Source organism: Melozone crissalis, unplaced genomic scaffold (genome assembly GCF_028551555.1).
Source record: "Melozone crissalis strain CALT ecotype California unplaced genomic scaffold, PUWL_Pcris_2 ptg000056l_1, whole genome shotgun sequence".
NCBI classification, from domain to species: Eukaryota; Metazoa; Chordata; class Aves; order Passeriformes; family Passerellidae; genus Melozone; species Melozone crissalis.
The window spans coordinates 9,424,613-9,443,437 of record NW_026535834.1 but is presented as its reverse complement, the minus strand read 5'-3'; the positions used below and the strand labels follow the sequence as shown (position 1 = coordinate 9,443,437).

At 44.2% G+C, this 18,825-nt stretch overlaps 1 protein-coding gene across 1 annotated transcript in view; it reads right to left on the bottom strand.

Annotated features, from left to right (window-relative positions):
* MAP4K5 (mitogen-activated protein kinase kinase kinase kinase 5) overlaps window positions 1-18,825 on the bottom strand; it is a 64,693-nt gene that overhangs the window by 34,002 nt on the left and 11,866 nt on the right. The window contains 1 exon segment of the mRNA XM_054286920.1: window positions 7,690-7,747. Coding sequence (XP_054142895.1) covers window positions 7,690-7,747 — 58 coding nt within the window.

The window sequence follows — 18,825 nt, the reverse complement described above, 5'->3', positions numbered from 1 at the left end:
AGTGGTTTGTTTTCTGGTTTTTTTGTACTATTGCATTTGTATTTTTTAATTTTCCTACTAAAGAACTGTTATTCCTATTCTCTTATCTTTGCCTGAGAGCCCCTTAATTTAAAAATCATAATAATTCAGAGAGAGGAGGTTTACATTTTCCATTGCAAGAAAGGCTCCTGCTTTCCAAATCTGGCTTTTCAAACCCAGACAAACATAAACAAGAACTAATAAACATCTGAATCCCAACAAGAAATACTGTCTTGTGCATTTAATCCCAATGCTGGCACAAAGAAACAAAGACTCCACACTGCCCCATGTGAAAATCCTGTTGGGAACACCCCCAGAACAGGAAAACCTCCCAGGCAGCAGCTGGAGCTGTGCAGAGATCACTGCCAGAGAGCCAGGGCAGTTCTAGGAACTGTGACTAATGGGGAAAATTAAAGAAATGCAGATTTTGGGCTAGAAAAGGACTGACAATGAGAAGATAACAACCTTCATGCACATAAAAGATGGCAGGGAAGTCGGGAGAAGGGGTAATCTGTGTCCAGTTTTATAATAGATAATTTGCAATGGGATTAAATTGCCTTCATCTGCAATGCCTGGGCAGATGAAAAGGTTTTCCTAACTGGAGAAATATCAGGGATGTTTACTTTTGTGTAAAATTTCCAACATTTTTTTGGTTGAAATTTCCATCAAATGAAAAAAAAATGAAAAGAAGAAAACACTCAACAAAAACCCACCAGGAACGACTTGGAATGATGCTGCCTGTAGTAGAAGGAGACAGCAAAGATGATCTTGTGATTTGCTATTTATAAATGAAGAATTCATCCAAGAAATGGGGGTTACTTATAGAGAAAGGAGGGGAAATAAAAGATTTGGAAGAGAAAGAAGAAAGAAGACAGGGAGCTGATAGAGAAGTAGCAAACAGATGGAAAGAAGAGAATTTCTCCATGAGAAAAGTCTGGCTAAAATATGGAGGAAATTTTTCTGCAAGACGAGACACAGAGATAGGGGAGATGTATAGCTGCTCAAAGATGACAAGAATGAATACAAAACAAACCAATTCAGAGTTTCCAGGCAGCTGCAGTATTAATCTTGGCAAGAGGCACTGGAATAGGGCAAAAATTAAATATCCTTGGATAGCAGGAAAAAAACCAGACACCATTTGTAGAAAATACTTCACTGAGAGGGAGACAGCAAGATAAAAAGAATTAGACCAAAGGTGACAGAACACCCATACAAAATAATCTGGTTTAGCAGTCAGAGATTTGATGGTGAACAACAGGGAATTGGGAAGACTGGGGTTTGCCTGCTCATGTGTTGGCAATTTTGGGATGTGGGGCAGTTTTGGATGTGGGGCAGTTTTGGATCTGAGGCAGGTTTGGATGTGGGGCAGGTTTGGATGTGGGGTGGTTTTGGGATGTGGGGCAGGTTTGGGATGTGGGGCAGGTTTGGATGTGGGGTGGTTTTGGGATGTGGGGCAGGTTTGGATGTGGGGCAGGTTTGGATGTGGGGTGGTTTTGGGATGTGGGGCAGGTTTGGGATGTGGGGCAGTTTTGGATGTGGGGCAGGTTTGGATGTGGGGCAGTTTGGGATGTGGGGCAGGTTTGGATGTGGGGCAGGTTTGGATGTGGGGCAGTTTGGGATGTGGGGCAGGTTTGGATGTGGGGCAGGTTTGGATTTTGGGACGTGGGACAGTTTGGGATGTGGGGCAGTTTGGGACGTGGGGCAGTTTGGGATGTGGGGCAGGTTTGGATGTGGGGTAGTTTTGGGATGTGGGGCAGTTTGGGATGTGGGGCAGTTTGGGACGTGGGGCAGTTTGGGATGTGGGGCAGTTTGGGATGTGGGGCAGTTTGGGACGTGGGGCAGGTTTGGATGTGGGGCAGGTTTGGATTTTGGGACGTGGGGCAGTTTGGGACGTGGGGCAGGTCTGGGATGTGGCACTCTGGGTGGGAACATCCATCAGGGAAATGCTGCAGAGTCTGAGCCTGAGCAGGGGCTGGGTCCCTGCAGCCTCCTCTGCTGAGGGGTTTCAGCTCTGCAGAGAGGGGCACAGCCCCACAGTGGAATTTTCTCCCTGGACAGCACAAGAGGCTGTTTGTCCCCAGCTGCCAGGGAGGGGACTGCAGGGACCCAGCCCCTGCCATGGGGTGGGATCTGAGCCCATCCCAGAAGCTGAGCGAGGTTAGGGCTGGGAAATTCATGATAAATCTGAATTTAAATGGGAGAATTTAAATTGGGAATTCCTGGCTGGGCTGGAATTGCCAGAGCAGCTGTGGCTGCCCCTGGATCCCTGGCAGTGCCCAAGGCCAGGCTGGATGGCTTTGGACACCCTGGGACAGTGGGAGGTGTCGCTGCCATGGCAGGGGTGGCACTGGGCGAGCTTTAGGTCCCTTCTAAACCAAACCATTCCATGATTCCATGATTCTGTGCACAGCTGGAATGTAGAGAGATCCTGCCAGGTTTCCTGGATGGAGAGCAGCTGTCCCTGGGTCTCTGCTGGCTCCAGTGCCCATCACCCAGCACTGCTGCTCTCTGGGCATTCCTCATCCTCATGGCTTTTAGCCAAGTTTATTCCTGCACCTATTTTCACCTGCTCCACTGCTCTCAGTGGTCCCATCCTGCAGGAAGACCCCAGGTCACTTGTCACAACCACCCCTGGGAAGAGCTGTGAATCCTTTTGGTGCCCTAAAGGTGACCTCTTGGGGGAGAAACTCCTGGGGTTTGTTTGAAACTGGTTTATTCTGCATCACTTCAGAGCTGGTGCTGTGTGGGAGCTGAGGGAGAAGTGATGGCACTCAGAGACACCCCAGTGTCACCAGAGGGTGGGACAGAGGCACACTGGAAGAGAGCAGCCCTTCAAGGTGCAGCACTCCTGTCCACTCCCTCACAGTCCCCACCATGGACATGGACATCATGGACCTCTCCTGATGGACATGGAGATGGGACTCCCAAACCTCTCCAGGCAGCTTAATCTGGGATTTTTAATACTATAATGAAGATTTGGGATTTTCAACACTATAATTACCATTTGTAATTTAAAAATTAGACTATATTTAACAACAGGATTGGAGGAACACTTGTAAGGGACACTGAAGGATGAAGAGCAGGGTCACACCACCGCAGCCTCTGCTGGGACCACTCCTCAAACATTTCTTATTTCAACAACCTGAGTTCCCAAACAAGGAGCGGAATCTATGGGAATGACAACAATCTGCCCCATTCCACAAACTCCACAGCCCAGCGACATCCACAGCTCCTCTCCAGCTCCCCTGGAGCCCCTTTAGGGGCTCTGAGCTCTCCCGGAGCCTTCTCCTCTCCAGGGGAGCACCCCCAGCTCTCCCCACACAGGTGAGCTCTGTGCTGACTCCCCAACACCCCTGTGCTCCAGCAGATCCCAGGCACTCACTCCAAACCACTCTCCTGAAGCTCAGGAAGTTCAGGCTGTGCTGAGGAAAGGGATGGCTTTCCCAAAATGCAGATCTCTCATCCTGTTTTATCCATATCTTCTATAGAAATTTTTTATATGCTGTTTTATCCAGACTGCTTTTCACAGGACTCACGGAAACCTGCAGTCTGGCAGAAAGAATTTCAATTCCCCAAACTTGAAACTCAAGAAACTTGATTCCAAGCAGGAGCAGCTATTTGGAAACAGTGATGTTTCCAGCAGCAGATTTTCCTGCTGGGCATGGAGCTGCCAGCTGCTAACCACTGATGCTCCTCATTATCTCTGTGCTGATTCTAAATATTTCTGAGGGTGATGTGCTGCCACGAGCTCCACAGCAAGGAGCACACCAGAGTTTGGAGTGAGTGTAGTCCAACACCAAAACAATTTCCCTGTGGATTTTCTCTTCTGCCCTGCCTGGGTCCTGGTTATGAGCAGCCTCTCAGCATATAATTGGTAATTAAAAATATAGAATTGGTAATTAAAAATACAGAATTGGTAATTAAAAAGATGTCATTGGTGTTGCCCAGAGCAGCTGTGGCTGTGCCCTGGCGTGCCCAAGGCCAGGCTGGACAGGGCTGGGATGGTGGGAGGTGTCCCTGCCATGGCAGGCGTGGATTGGGATGATCTTTAAGGTTCCTTCCAACCCAAACCATTCAGGGATTCTGGGATTCCTCTCTCTTAGCAGTTTCTTCTCCTCTCTCCTTGCCTCACCTACCCACTCTTGTACAGCTCAGTCTTTGATCTTCACTGTTGCTGTTTTTCCTGATGTATTTTGCCAAATGATGTGCTCTAACTCACCCCAAGTGTCACACTTTGCATTATTTTCCAACTCAAATGTGGGACTTTGCAGCTTCTTCCCTACTGGTAGCACTCCTTTCCCCACCACAACCCCTTCTGTTGACTTTCCCCATCCCAAAAACTCTGCTTTAAGTGAAAACTTGCAGTACCCGGATCCTCCTTTGGATCCACACATTTCTGAAGAAGAACAGTGAATTATAAATTCATTATAAGGACACAAAGTAAAATCTGATCCCATTTCAACAAGTTGGATGTAATTAAAATTCTGGGCACTCTGGATTCCAAGTCCAGGCTGCCTCTGCTTTGCTCTGTGTGGGGCTGAGCAGCTTTGAGGCTGTGGCAGCACCATGTGGGACATGGGATGGCACACACAGGCCATGTCCAGCCTTTAATGGCTCTGGAACTCCTCGAACCTCAGGAATTTGGCCCCAGACACGATCCCAAACCCAACCAGGCTGCACAGCACGAGGCATGGAAGGTGTGTGTGTGCTAATGAGGAGTTATTTTCATATTTCCTCAACCCCAGGTGCTGCCAACAACAGTTCAAGCCCAGCAGGGTTAGTTTAAATCAGCCTCAGGCTCAGTTTAAACCAGCCTCAGGCTGGTTCTTCTCCACAGCTCATTTGGGGAATTCACTGTGTGGGAAATGAGGCTGCCCTGCCTCAGTCCCCACAGTCCTGGGCTGCCAGGGCAGCTCTGCTGTGCAGAGGGGCCAGACCCCCCTGTGACCCTGACCCTGCTCCCTGTCCAGCTTAGGATCCAGCCTGAAACAGGGAACTGCCATTTCTGGGATCTCAAATGGAAAATGCAATCATTGGACCAAAAAAACCCAAAAACCCAGCACGAGATTCTTCTGTAACCCTGCAGAAGGCTCTGAACACGACAGAGGGCATCAGTTATCATGACAGCAGCACTTAAAACAGACATTAGCATATTTAAAAATACTTTTTATGATATTCTCCCAGGGAGAAAGTTCTGTGGCTGCAAACTCCACTGGCAAATAGTTCCCTCTTTGTATTGAGTCCCCTCTAGGTTCATCTGCTAAACCCATAGAAGGAAGAGGCTTTAGTGTTTCAGACAGCTTTGGCTGCTGTGCTGCTGAGTACAGTTGGATTAGTTTCTGGAATAGAATTGGCTCCCAAATTATTTGAAGCATTTGTGCTCAGGGAACGCTGGGAAATGTCATTAGCGTGCCATAATACTTTTGCCTAATGCTCTCCAAAGCCTGTGCCAAAAAAAATTTTAAAAAAAGGGAAAAACACTATTTTAACTCCAAGTGAGTGTGGGAGCAGACCTAGAGAACTGCCCCAAATTTAAATAAATTAGTGACAGCAACCTTCCAAGCTGGGATTGTTTTCTTTGTCTGGAGAAGAGACAAAGGTAAGAGTGATGAAATAAAATACAGATCCATGCTGGGATCTGCTTCCAGCTCTCTCTGGGTACTCACTCAGTACCTGCAGGAGATGAGGGAGGAACAGGAACAAACCAGGACTCACCCCTGCCATTCTCCTCAATCTGAATCTCCTCAAACCCTGCCATTTTACTGAGTGCAGCTCCTTCAGCCTTCATTCAGCACACTCCTACCTCCTCTGGAGCACTCTCTGCTTCAGAGCCTTTTGTCTTTGCTCCCAATTCCCCTGTCTATGGATTAATCAAGTGTTGAGTTTGGAGCTCTTATTTTTCCATCAGCTAATTAATTGCCATTGATGAGCCTTCTCCTTCTCCTCTCCAGAAGATGCTGTATGTAACTCCCAAGCCTATTTCTCCACTCTCTAATTTAGGAAACGTATTATTAATTTTATTCCAGCTGTGTCCTACTGTGTGAAAGGAACTTGTGCTGCTGTTTGGAGGGGCTGCCCTTCCCAGGAAACCACCACAGGGAATTCCAACAGCTCCTGACCTGGTCCAGGAATTGATAAATGCCCTGCAATTGACAGTCTTCAAAAACTACTCAAAACCCTTAAAATTAGTCAGAAAACTGAAGTGTGTAGCAGCCAATTAATAATTTCTTTAAAAATCTGGAGTATTTCAAACAAGAGACCTGAAAAAGGAGTAAGTAAGTAAATAAATGCTGTGAATCCTCCTCAAAAACCAAACACCCAACAAGATCCCTGCCAGGAGGGTGTGGGTGTACATGAGGTGGATGGAGATCAGGCTGGCAACATTTAAAAGAAGATGGATTAAAAAACCAAACCAAAACAAACCAGAAAAAATGGCTTCCCTGTGGTGATCAGACCAATATAATTAAACACAAGAAATGGTCATCAGTGCTAATTAAAACTGGGGCCAGAGTCTTGCATTTATCACTGGAGTGGTTAAGCAAGCAAAGGCAGAATCCTGCTCCTCCCTCAGTATCCACAGAGGATTTGGTCCCTGCTTCACTTCACCTTCCAAAACAGTTCCTCAAATTCAGAATAAAACCAGATCCACTTCATTTGGATTGGCTGCAGTGACACAGGGCTGGAGGAAGTTCCTCACCAAGGTGGCAGTGAGTTATTATTGTCCTTTTTCTGTCACTGAAGCATCACTCTGCCTCACCACAGCCCCACTGCCCCAAACTGGCCACAGCAGCTCACACAGGGTGTGAGGGATCCCCCTGAGTCCCCAGTGCCTAATTAACCCTGGCACTGCAGCCCAATTAATAAACCCAGCCCGCTCTGCCAAGGGGGCTGAGCATCCCAGGCACCCAAAGGCAGAGATTTTCACTTCTCCCCTGAGCATCCTCTGCTGTTCCTACCTTCTGCCTTCAAACCCATTTCTTTTTCTGCACAGAACCAACCAGAAATAAAAACGAACCCTCCCCTCAGCCCTTCAGCCCTGGATGGTCTTTAAGTTCTCTTCCAACTCAAATCATGCTGGGATTTTGTGATTCTCTGATTTCCACTCAGGACACAATTCCAGATTTCAGCTCTCTGTGCAGGACTCAGGTTAAACTCCTGGGCAGCAAAGGAGATCCCCTGGGCCTCCTGCTTTTAGGAGGAGAGGCAGAAACTCCTTGGAGAGCAGGAGCCATCCCCCTCCCTCAGCACAGAAAGCAAAGATGACACATCCCAACCAGGGCTCTGCTTTTCCCAGTGCACCTTTGGTGGGAGCTGGGATCCCTGCCTGATCCCTTCCCCCTTCAACTCCCACAGCTCCTCGCTGCCTCGGAGCTCACAATCCACCATCTGTCCATGATCTCCTCTTCGTACCAACAACACGTTGTAATTGCAACATCTCCTCATGCAGCAATTGATCAGGCAGATAAGAACAAACAAGGAAATAGTGAGCATGACACAGCCAAGAGCAGTGGTACATCCTGCAGGGCTTCCTGTCGTCTAACCACTGGAACTACAAAAAAAAACAACAACCCCAAACACTTCTTTTGTCTAGAACTTCACAGTGGGTGAAAATAAACACATGGAAAAAATGAAAATGTGATTCAAAAATACAGGAAAGAATGTAAAACTTACCAGGCTCTAACTTGATTATTTTTACAGCAGCCAGTTCTCCTGTGTGAAGATTTCTAGCCTGAAACAAGAGAGTTAAGATGTATTTAGATATAGTTAAGATGGATATTTAGATATTTAGCTATAGTTAAGGTATATTTAATCAGAAATCAAGGCACCTCACAGTCTTACAGATTGTGCAAAAATAAGATGTTGTCTGATACAAATACAATGCAAAGCTGAGACCAACGTGGGTGAGGATAATTTGGGTTTGGAATTAGCTCAGCACCAGCCTGGCTGGAATTGTGAAGTGTTCCTGACAGTTCTTTTGCAGACTTTAAAACATCAAATCACAGAATCACTGAGGCTGGAAAAACCCTCCAAGGTTATCCCATCTGTGACTGTCACCACCCTGTCCCCAGGGATGGACACTCCAAACCTCCCTGGGCAGCCCCTTCCAACCCCTGAGCATCCTTTGGAGGAAAAAATTCCTCCTCATGTCCAACCTGAGCCTGGAAATGAGAGCTCACCCCTCTCAAAGACCATTTTAAGGGAAGTTCCTGGCACTCAAGGATGCAGCAGGGGCTCACCCATCTCATGGTGTGCCCCAAAAGTGGAACTGAGAGGGGCAGCAGGGGCACTGCAGAGGCACCAGGGATGAGTCACAGCTCCCTGCAACAACTGCACTCTGCACACTCCTTCCTTGCTCCCTCCTCCTCCTCCTCAGAAGCGGCAGCAGCTCCAATTAAGCCTTTACAGAATTGTCCTCTCTGGATGTGCTCCAAATTTCAGCTGAGAATTCAGGGCTGGAAGATGTCACAGGAACCTCAGATACAGAAAGTTTTAAGAGGGGATTTTGTGAACACTTTCTAGTAACTAAATCACTCAGGCTAAACTATTATTCAGGACACACAACCTGATTTAATTAGGCTGGACATCCAAGAGTTACAGGAGTTTAACCCCAGTTGTTTCATTTTCACCCTAACAAATATGCAGGATCTTCTGAACAGCTGAAATCTGGTGAAGAGGTGGGTTACAGAAAATGGAGGGAAAACTGGTTTAAGTTAAATCAATTTGGACTTAAGATAAGGATGTAAAGGAAATCTGAGCCTGTGAAGGGAGACATTACAGAACACTTCTCCTGTGCATGGACAAGAAGTCTTAAAAACAGGAAAATCAAGAGCCTGAAGGATTAACCCCTGAGTTTTATCAATACTTACTCAAGCTTCAAAATAGGGAAAGGCTTTCCAGTCAGGAAAAAAAACCCAACCAAGCCAAACCAAGCCAAACCAAGCCAAACCAAACCAAACCAAACCAAACCAAACCAAACCAAACCAAACCAAGCCAAACCAAACCAAACCAAACCAAACCAAACCAAACCAAACCAAACCAAACCAATGGTTGACCTTTCTAAGTCCTGCAGTGCTAAGACAAGAGATGGGTTTCAAACTCAGGCCAAGGACACAAATATGACTCAAGCTGATCTCAGAGAGAATCTGAACAATTCTACAAAGGACCCAAACATCTGCAGACCAAATCACTCAGAGTCATCTGCAAACCACAAAGGAAACATTCACCACTTCTGAAAGCACCTTCCCACTGAGGGGTTTTTTGCTTTAGACCACAGCAAAATCTTTGGTGTCCTTCAAAATGCAGAAGGAGCAGGTGGATGCCAGTGGGATAAAGGATTAGGATAAAGGATTAGGAGTGCTCTGGTCCTGTTAGACCAATGTGAAGCAGGGATGTTCCCAGCAGGGACACACACTGTGCCTTTTGTCCAGGAGCAGCTCAGATGTTCAGGTGACGTTGCCTGCACCATTTCCAGAGCATCAGCTTCACCTCTGGAGCACCAAAAGGATCACATTCCTCACAAATGTTCCTTTTCCACACCAGCAGTGACTGCCACTGTCGTGCTGAAGCCTGAAGGAATGGATGGGGCCTGCCAAAGTCTGCTTGGCTGGGATCTGAAGGTTCAGGCAGGGGAAGGCTGCAGCTCCTGGCTCCCAGCTCTCACACACGACACAGCTCCACTAAATCCTGTCCTGCTGCCTTCCAACAGCACCACTAAGCTCATATTTAATCTATAGCTTGGACTATTCTGAGTTGCAACCATCAGACTCTGCCTGCTGGAACACAGAAGTCCCCACTGGGTTGGTATTTATGACCTAAAGCTATCAGGTTGTCTGTGTTTTCTGGTCCCACAGCTTTCCTCTTCCACCAGACACATTCTTGAGCTGATGACGCCGAGACCACACGTGATCATTAACTCCTGTCCATGCCAGAACCAAAGGCAACATCCCAAATATTCCCTGATCCTCAAAATCCCTGAGTGGGTGCTCCCAGACAAGGAATGGTTTTAGCTCTCCAGTCTAGACACTGGCACTGTGAGCACACAGCAAATCACCCAAACTGCTCCCCAGGGGACGTCACCCAGATGTCACCAGAGGCTTTTGTTCCCTGCTCCTCTTGGCTGGCAGCAGCTCCACCTTCCCTGCGCCACCTGTCACTCCATCAATAATGAATTACTGCTCTCATTACAAATGCAACAAGGCCAGGGCTAAAAACTGGTTCTCCCTGTACACACCTAGATGTGAAAAGTGTCAGATCAGGATTCCTCAGATCACTCTGGGATGTGTTAGTCAAAGAAATCTTCATTTCCCACAACTCACTGCAGTTTGCATCATTTTATTTTTTGTTTTTAAAGAACTGTGCAGTTACCAAGGAAGCCACAGACAGGAAGGCGCCAAAGCCAACGTCACTGGCTTGTGATTCAAACCTGAAATCTGACTAGAAATGATATCTGACAAAAATGTAAATCCCTAATGGGAAAAATTAATTAATGATCTATCAGTCTGTCTTATTGATATAATTCTGCACTGCAGAGGGGGAACTACAGACTAAAAAATTACAGTTCTTCAACTCATGTTATTTACATTTCCTTAATATCTGCCTCCTCCTCATCCCTTGAAATTTCCTCTGTATTTCAATTTCAATTTAAAATCAGCTGAAATTTTTTAAGTTAGCCAGAGGCCAGGGAAGCTATTGCTTCATGCCAAGCAATCCAGACCTGTTCAGTATCTCGTGAGCTATTACTGACAAAGGAAATAATCATTTCTATGCATTTATCCCATAAAGATGACATCTATAAAATGAACCTTGGTGATATATTTCACTTTTAAGGAAGATAAGATTTGTTAGATGTCTTATTGTCTTTAATTCTTCTGGTCTTGATCCCTTCAATATATAAGAAAATCTCCTAAGAATTTATTTGACACTAAAGGCTGACAGACTCAGTGCTGGTGTCCACATCTCCATCAGCAACGTGGTCCAGTTCCAGGACAGAAGCACATCCCAAATTCCCAAGATATTTGCTCTAAGACTTTCTCCAAGAGGAAGACAGAGCTTTTGCCCTTTATTAGAATTGATCCTAATTTTATTTCATGAGACTCAAAGCTGAAGATCATGTTCCCTATAGGATGAAAATTAAAACTAGAGGATTTTAGCAGAAGGATTGCAAAGCTCCAAGATGAGCCACACAAGAATGGGATCAGAACAAGAATGAGGTGAACCACAGCCAAATTTTCATTTGCTCAGTGTCACTTACAGAGCTTATTTACTGAGAAAGGAGAATTTGGCAGCAGCCTTTTGGTCACCTCTTCAGCTGTCCCCCATCCTGACAGGGGATGAGTGACAGCATCCCACTGAGCACAGCTCTTCCAGAATATTTTAGCAGCTGAATACTAACACTGCAGAACATCACATGGAATCTGTGTTCAAAATAAAAATAAAACAAAACAAAACACAAAGAACAAACACAAATACTCTTTTTTTTTTTTTTTTTTTTTTTTTTGTGGATATCCCGTTGCATTGCTGTAGTGATCAAGCACATCCCACCCCACTGGAACAGCATGGTTAGTAGGAGTGTTTTGGGGAGCTGGGAGAGTTTTGTAGGATCACACACACACAAACAATTGGGTTTTCCCACTGAGGCTTGACTTTGCTCCCCAACAGCTGCTGTGGGACAGTGGGAGCCCAGGTGAGGCCCGTGGCAATCCCAGTGTGCGACGCTTCCCACCGCACACCCAACCACCACACCTGAGGAAACACAGCTGGGGAGGGCATTCATTCTGCAGCCAGTGACCAGAAATAACACACAGAACTGGTTTCACCACCAGTTACGCACCCTGCACTCGTGTTTTATTTGTTTGCAGGAGTGCAAGCCAAACAGCTCCAGCCCAGGGGGCCCACAGTGCTGAGCCACGTGAGGTGCTCAAAAACGAGGGAATCTTGGACATTGGGATCTGCTCAGTGTCTGTTCCTAAGCACAGAGAAAGAGAAGATTCATGCAGCAACATCCCTCTGGCAGGCTCCAAATTAGTATTTTCAATGTCCATGGTGAAATGCTCTCCTCTCCCCACGGTCACTGTCCCATCTCCAGCCTTGGATCAAGGGCCCCATTCACAGAGGAGCTGCTTGCTGGAGCGTGCCTGCATTAATTGAATCCTGACTGCAGCTCCTGTGGCAGCCCTGCCTCCCTCCCTCCCTGCCCAGCTTATTCACCCCTTGCCAAGCTTCACTCACCCCTGCCCCGAGTGCTGCCTGCTTGTCCCAGCCACTGAACATCCCCTCAAAAGGTGCCTGACCTCGTGCCCTGGGAGTGAAACTCAAGCTCCTCTGCCTTCCAGGTCCTGACCTCTGACACTTTCTAATTCCTAACCTGCTCTGTGGGGTTTGGAAATTCCCATCATGCTGTGTTTTATTTTCATATCTCACAGCATCATCAAACAGACTTAAATTCACCTTCCTGCATCTCTGAATTCACATCCAGCAGTGCCAAGAGCTGAAGTGACCCAAAGAAATGTCTCTCATTTTATGGGCTGCCCTGAAACCATGAAAATGGAATTCTTGGTGGATGGTGATCTGCTGGACTCTAACAGAATTTTAATTATGTCCTAATGCAAAGTTTAAATAAATGTTCCTAGTGTTTATTACAATTAACTGTACCTGACCCTGTGCCCTGGGAGTGAAACTCAACCTTCTCCTTCCCAGTTTCTGACCTCTGACACTTTCTAATTCCTAACCTGCTCTGTGGGGTTTGGAAATTCCCATTTTGCTGTGGTTTCCTTTTCATGTCTCACAGCATCATCAAACAAATTCGCCTTCCTGTATCTCTGAATTCACATCTACCATGTCAAGAGCTCTCACCCAGCTGAAGTGACCCAAAGAAATGTCTCTCATTTTATGGGCTGCCCTAAAAGCATCAAAACAGGGAATTCTTGGTGGATGGTGATCTAACAGAATTTTAATTATGTCCCAATGCAAAGTTTAAATAAATGTTCCTAGTGTTTATTACAATTAACTCTACAATTCTACTTACAATTACAATTAACTGTACCTGACCCTGTGCCCTGGGAGTGAAACTCAAGCTCCTCCTTCCCAGTTTCTGACCTCTGACACTTTCTAATTCCTAACCTGCTCTGTGTGGGTAGGAAATTCCCATTATGCTGTGGTTTTCTTTTCATATCTCACAGCAACATCAAATTAACTCTTAAATTCACCTTCCTGCATCTCTGAATTCACATCTAGCAGTGCCAAGAGCTGAAGTGACCCAAAGAAATGTCTCTCATTTTATGGGCTGCCCTAAAAGTATAAAACCAGGGAATTCTTAGTGGATGGTGATCTGCTGGACTCTAACAGAATTTTAATTATGTCCTAATGCAAAGTTTAAATAAATGTTCCCAGTGTTTATTACAATTAACTGTACAATTCTGCTTACATCTGTGATTTACATAAATCTGACATTTAAAAAATGTTTTGTAACTAAAGCTGGAAAAAACAAATATCAGCATCATGTTCTTAATGACTGGAAAGGAGATGTTTGCTCTTCTCAAACACAATCTCTTTACCAGCTCAGTTTAACACCTCAAATGTAGAATTGAGGATTCTTAAAATGTCAGCTGAAGCCAGAAAATGACTCAGAAAGCCCAAATTAACAGCACCAAGAGTTAATCTGCACTGTGTGAGCTAAAGCTGCCTTCCTTCACTAGAGGACACAGCAGTGTACATTCAGAAAGAACTTTTGCAAAAGAAACCAAACTCTCTGAAAGCTCTAAAAAAACCCAAAAAACCAAAATCTTGAAAATCTGCAGGTTAACCCAAGCCCAAATAAACAGGAACAAGAGTTAATCTGCACTGTATGAGCCTAAAGCTGCCTTCCCTCACAAGAGGACATAGCAGTTTTCTGCAGTGCTGTACATTCAGAAAGAACTTTTGTAAAAGAAACCAAACACTCTGAAAGCTCTTAAAAAAAAAAAAAACAAACTTGAAAATCCGCATGTTAATTAACCCAAGCCCAAATTAACAGCACCAAGAGTTAATCTGCACTGTGTGAGCTAAAGTTGCCTTCCTTCACAAGAGGAACCAGCAGTTTTCTGCAGTGCTGTACATTCGGAAAGAACTTTTGTAAAATAATCCAAACTCTCTGAAAGCTCTAAAATTAAAAATCTTGAAAAATCTGCAGGTTAAGATTAACTCTCCCAAACCCAAATTAACAGCAACAAGAGTTTATCTGCACTGTGTGAGCTTAAAGTTGCCCTCCTTCACTAGAGGACATCACAGTGCTGTACATTCAGAAAGAACTTTTGTAAAAGAAACCAAACACTCTGAAAGCTCTAAAAAATAAATAATCCTTGAAAAATCTGCAGGTTAACCCAAACCCAAATTAACAGCACCAAGAGTTAATCTGCACTGTGCGAGCTAAAGCTGCCTTCCTTCACCAGAGGACACAGCAGTTTTCTGCAGTGCTGTACATTCGGAAGGAACTTTTGCAAAAGAATCCAAACTCTCTGAAAGGTCTTAAAAAAAACAAACTTGAAAACCTGCATGTTAATTAACCCAAACCCAAATTAACAGCAACAAGAGTTTATCTGCACTGTGTGAGCCTAAAGTTGCCCTCCTTCACTAGAAGACATCACAGTGCTGTACATTCAGAAAGAACTTTTGTAAAAGAATCCAAACACTCTGAAAACTCTAAAAAATAAATAATCCTTGAAAATCTGCGTGTTAACCCAAGCAGAGAGGCCAGAGCAAGGCAGAACTGCTCAGAGCAGATCCAAACCTTGGTGTCAGGGGGAACAATCACCTTGCCCTGCTCCAGCCCAAACCAGCAGCTCCCACCACTGTTTCCCAGTTTTGGAGGGAGTGCAGTGTGCTGGTTCCTCTCCCAAGACCAGCACACCCCAAAGCACCCTCAGAACACTCCCAGGAATGGATTCAATCCTCACATTCCACCCCCACAGCTGCAGCTCTTGGTTTGGGGCTTTAACCCCTCTTTTATATAAAACAAAATAAGCAAAATCAAGCCACAATTCCCCACAGCCCCATGCCAAGAAAACCTAAGGAGAGTGTGAGACTGGATAAATCCCTCCTGCTTGGTGCTGAGAGGTTTTCTGTAACAGATACTGAACACATCCCTTCACCTCCGAAGGTCTGTGCACGGATTAAAAATGTAATTGGAACAAAGAAGGAAAGCTTAAAAAAACCCCCAAAAAGGACAACTCTGGCAAATGTTAAGGCTGATTTGTGCCAGACAGAACCAATGCCACAGAATCACAAAATCCCAGCATGGTTTGAGTTGGAAGGGACATTAAGGATTGTTCAGTTCCATCCCTGCAAGGACATTTTCCACCATCCAAGGTTACTCCAAGCTGGCCTTGGACACTTCCAGGGATCCAGGGACAGCCACAGCTGCTCTGGCAGAGCTGTTCCACATCCTCCCAGGGAACAATTCCCTCCCAGCATCCCACCCACCCCTGCCCTGTGGCAGTGGGAAGCCATTCCCTGTGTCCTGCCACTCCAGGCTCTCTCTCAAAGTCTCTCCATCCTTTTTCTTTGGGCTCCTTCAGGTCCTGAAAAGTCACAATTCATTCACCCCAAAGCTTCTCTTCTCCAGGCTGAAAACCCCAAATTTCTGAGCCTTTCCTGCCAGAGTGGAGCTGTCCCTGCCCATGGGGACTCTGCACTCCTCCCTGCAGCTGTGCTCACACCTGGGGCACATCTGGCTGCTCTGTGCTGCTGGAAAAAGAAACCTGAGCATCATTCTGGATTTTCAGGGCTGTTTGTCTTTTAGCAAGCAGAAAGATCCAGAGGAAATTGTTCCCCCTGAAATCTTCCAGCTGGATTTTTGGAGGTGGAGAGCAGTACCAGACTCCTTTGTCGTGGAAGGCACAGAGACTTTATAGACTCAAGCCACTAAAAAAGAATGGTGTCTTAAAACCAGCAGTCAAAGCTTTTTGGGATAAACCCAAAATGAAGATATCCACGCTAATTTTACTAGTTTATTATTCTGTAGTTGCAACAGAGCCATCACTTTGGATCTCTGAGCCGGGTACTGTAGGAGGACAAATATTGATTTTGTGGGCGCTCTCCAGATGGGCACTGCCAGCCCTCATCCCTCAGAACAAGCAGCAGCACGAGGCTGGATGAAAAATTCCCAGCTGGCACTCCCTGTTTCCACATTTCCACACTTCCTGCTAAAGGACAGAACTCAGAACACGCACAAGTGCCAGGATTTCAATAAATCCCACATCAAAACCTGAATCCCAAACCCACCACTGACCCTGTAATGCAAATAAGGCTTAAGTGGAGTTAATTTTGGTGAAATTGAGATAGTTTATCTGTGGTAGGAGAATCTACCTTTCACTGAGAGACTTCTGACACTTTCTTACCCAAGGCCAATTAACTCAAGCAGCAAGGGATTAACAGCTCATTAATGATGTGAGGCCAACTCCCTTTATTCCCCAGAAAACCAGCTGAGGATTTGTATAAGCACAGAGTTTTGTAGGGTTCAGTAGCCACTAAAAACATTTAATTCTCATCCCTGTAATAATTACTGAAGGACCTGGGGCAATAAAGAAACAATAATAAAGATAACAACAATAAAGCAAAGATCAATGCACAACTTAACATTTATTTAGAGGGGAAAAAAAACAACAAAAGAAGTCACTCTGTGCTTCCCAGCAGAGGTTGGTTATTCTCCTACGAAATTTTCTTGGCAGATCCTGCTTTGCAAAATATTTGGCATCATCCTTCTAAAACTGAAAAGCTAAAGCTAGAAACAGACCCTGACCACAAAAGTATTATTTAGCAACTAATGCAGCGCAAAAGATACAAACAAATACCACATGAGGGGAAAAAAAATTTACAAGGCCCCAATTTTGACTCAGCTGGAGAAGAAAACAAACCAGAAAAGAACATTTTCAAGTTACAACTGTGTGCATTGCAGTGGTTTGAAAAGCTACTAGAAATAACTCACTTTCCTGGGGAATAATAAACAGTTTTGAACATAAGACCATGAAAATCAAAGAATGCCCATGGAGCTGCTGATAGACTCAAAAATGAACAGATGCCCAACAGCTTTACAGGCCAGGGTATAAAACAGGGAAAGAAAAGAGAAAAAAAAAAGAAAACATACTTGAAATACATTAAACTACAAACTAAGATGGATTTTAAAAGGATTTATTCACCAGAAGATAGGGAGAATAAATGTAGAACAGTTTTATTGTATTTCTATGTTGAATGCATAGACCACGACAGCAAAAACCCCTCAGTATTATGGAGTACAAACCCAAGAAACATTAAAAGATTATACATTTCATCAGCTGCAGGGGAATTTATTTATTCCTTAGAGATGAAAGAACTAAGAGATGTGACAACCAAAATATTTGAAAGAAAATATTTATGTGTCTTCTTTACTGACAAAAAAAAAAACCTAAAAAACCCTAAACAAACAAAAAAGACCCAAACCAAACCAAAAAACCTACTAAAAAAAAAAAAAAAAAAAACCAAAACAACCCTGGATTTCCAGGCAGGGACAAAACAAATTTCTGAAGGAAAGATGGCTTGCTTTTTTTATAATTAAAAACTCAAGAATTTCAGACCATCATTTACTTCTTTACCCTAAAAAAAAGTTATTTTTTACTGCTTTGTAAATATGAGCTAACACCCAGTGAGATGTGTCTCATCAGAAAGGCAAAACTGAGGAGCCTCTACTAAAATCTGCAATATTGAGATTGCAAATGTTATCTCAAACCCTCCAAACCAAAGGTAAAAATCTACATCAACTCCTTTTCTTTATCGTAATTTATCTGTTAGAATCTAGAGAGAGATTCAGGTGGAAAATGTAGATTTAAGTAGAAAAATCTACCTCCACCAAAGCTGTTCAGTATTCACCTCCTTAAAATTTCTGTTCTTCAGAGATGAACTCACAATTACAAAATTAAAATTAAATTATTTTAAAAATAAGTAAATTAATTAAAGTTAAAATTTAAATTAGCAAGGTATAAATTTACCTTGATGAAGAAAACAGGTCAATATTTTGCTCTTTATTATTAAATAAACCAGTGACCAGAACAGAATTAATAAAGAAGTTTTGTAATTGAAGAAGTTAAAGGAAAATTAGCTACAAATAGGAGTTGGAAGATTCTTTTTCTGTTCTACAATTGAGCTTTGGTTTGCATCTGGAGTGGATCAATTGTCACCTTCTTGGGGTGGGAGATGGCTGAGATTTGATGCTTCTTTCTGATATTGGAACAGCTCTTCCTACTAAAATAAACACCAGAATTTATTTCCAGTCTTCATTTAATAGGGATGAAATAGTGATCAGCAATATTTCTAATGCAGGAGAAAAAATCAGAACCTGGAATTCTTTTGGAATAAACAGCAATGACATTTCAGTAGTTTTTAGTGTGGAAAAATGGAAGTTCTGAATGTGCTGGTACATGAGAAAGGTTACAGATAAAATATGTTTTGCACTTGTGCTGATGAAGCAGAGAGGAAATCTGCTGTCATTTCATTGCAGATGATAACTGAAAATCGTGCAAGTTATCTCATCCTCTCACTTTATTTTTAGCCAGAACCGAGGAAAAAAACGGCTCTGATTTTTTATTATTATTTTTTGTTAATTTTAACCAATTAACTCATGCAAATGATGTCACCTGGAAGCAAGACCCTTTCAAGATGTCGCATGAAAATCAGAATATTTTTCTGCAATTTCATGCACAGTGATGGAGCACCAGTTTCACTTCAGTCACCTGATTTCAAGCACTTGGCCAGAGACTTCCTCACTTTGCATTGAAAGATGAACCAAAACTGTGCTGCTCA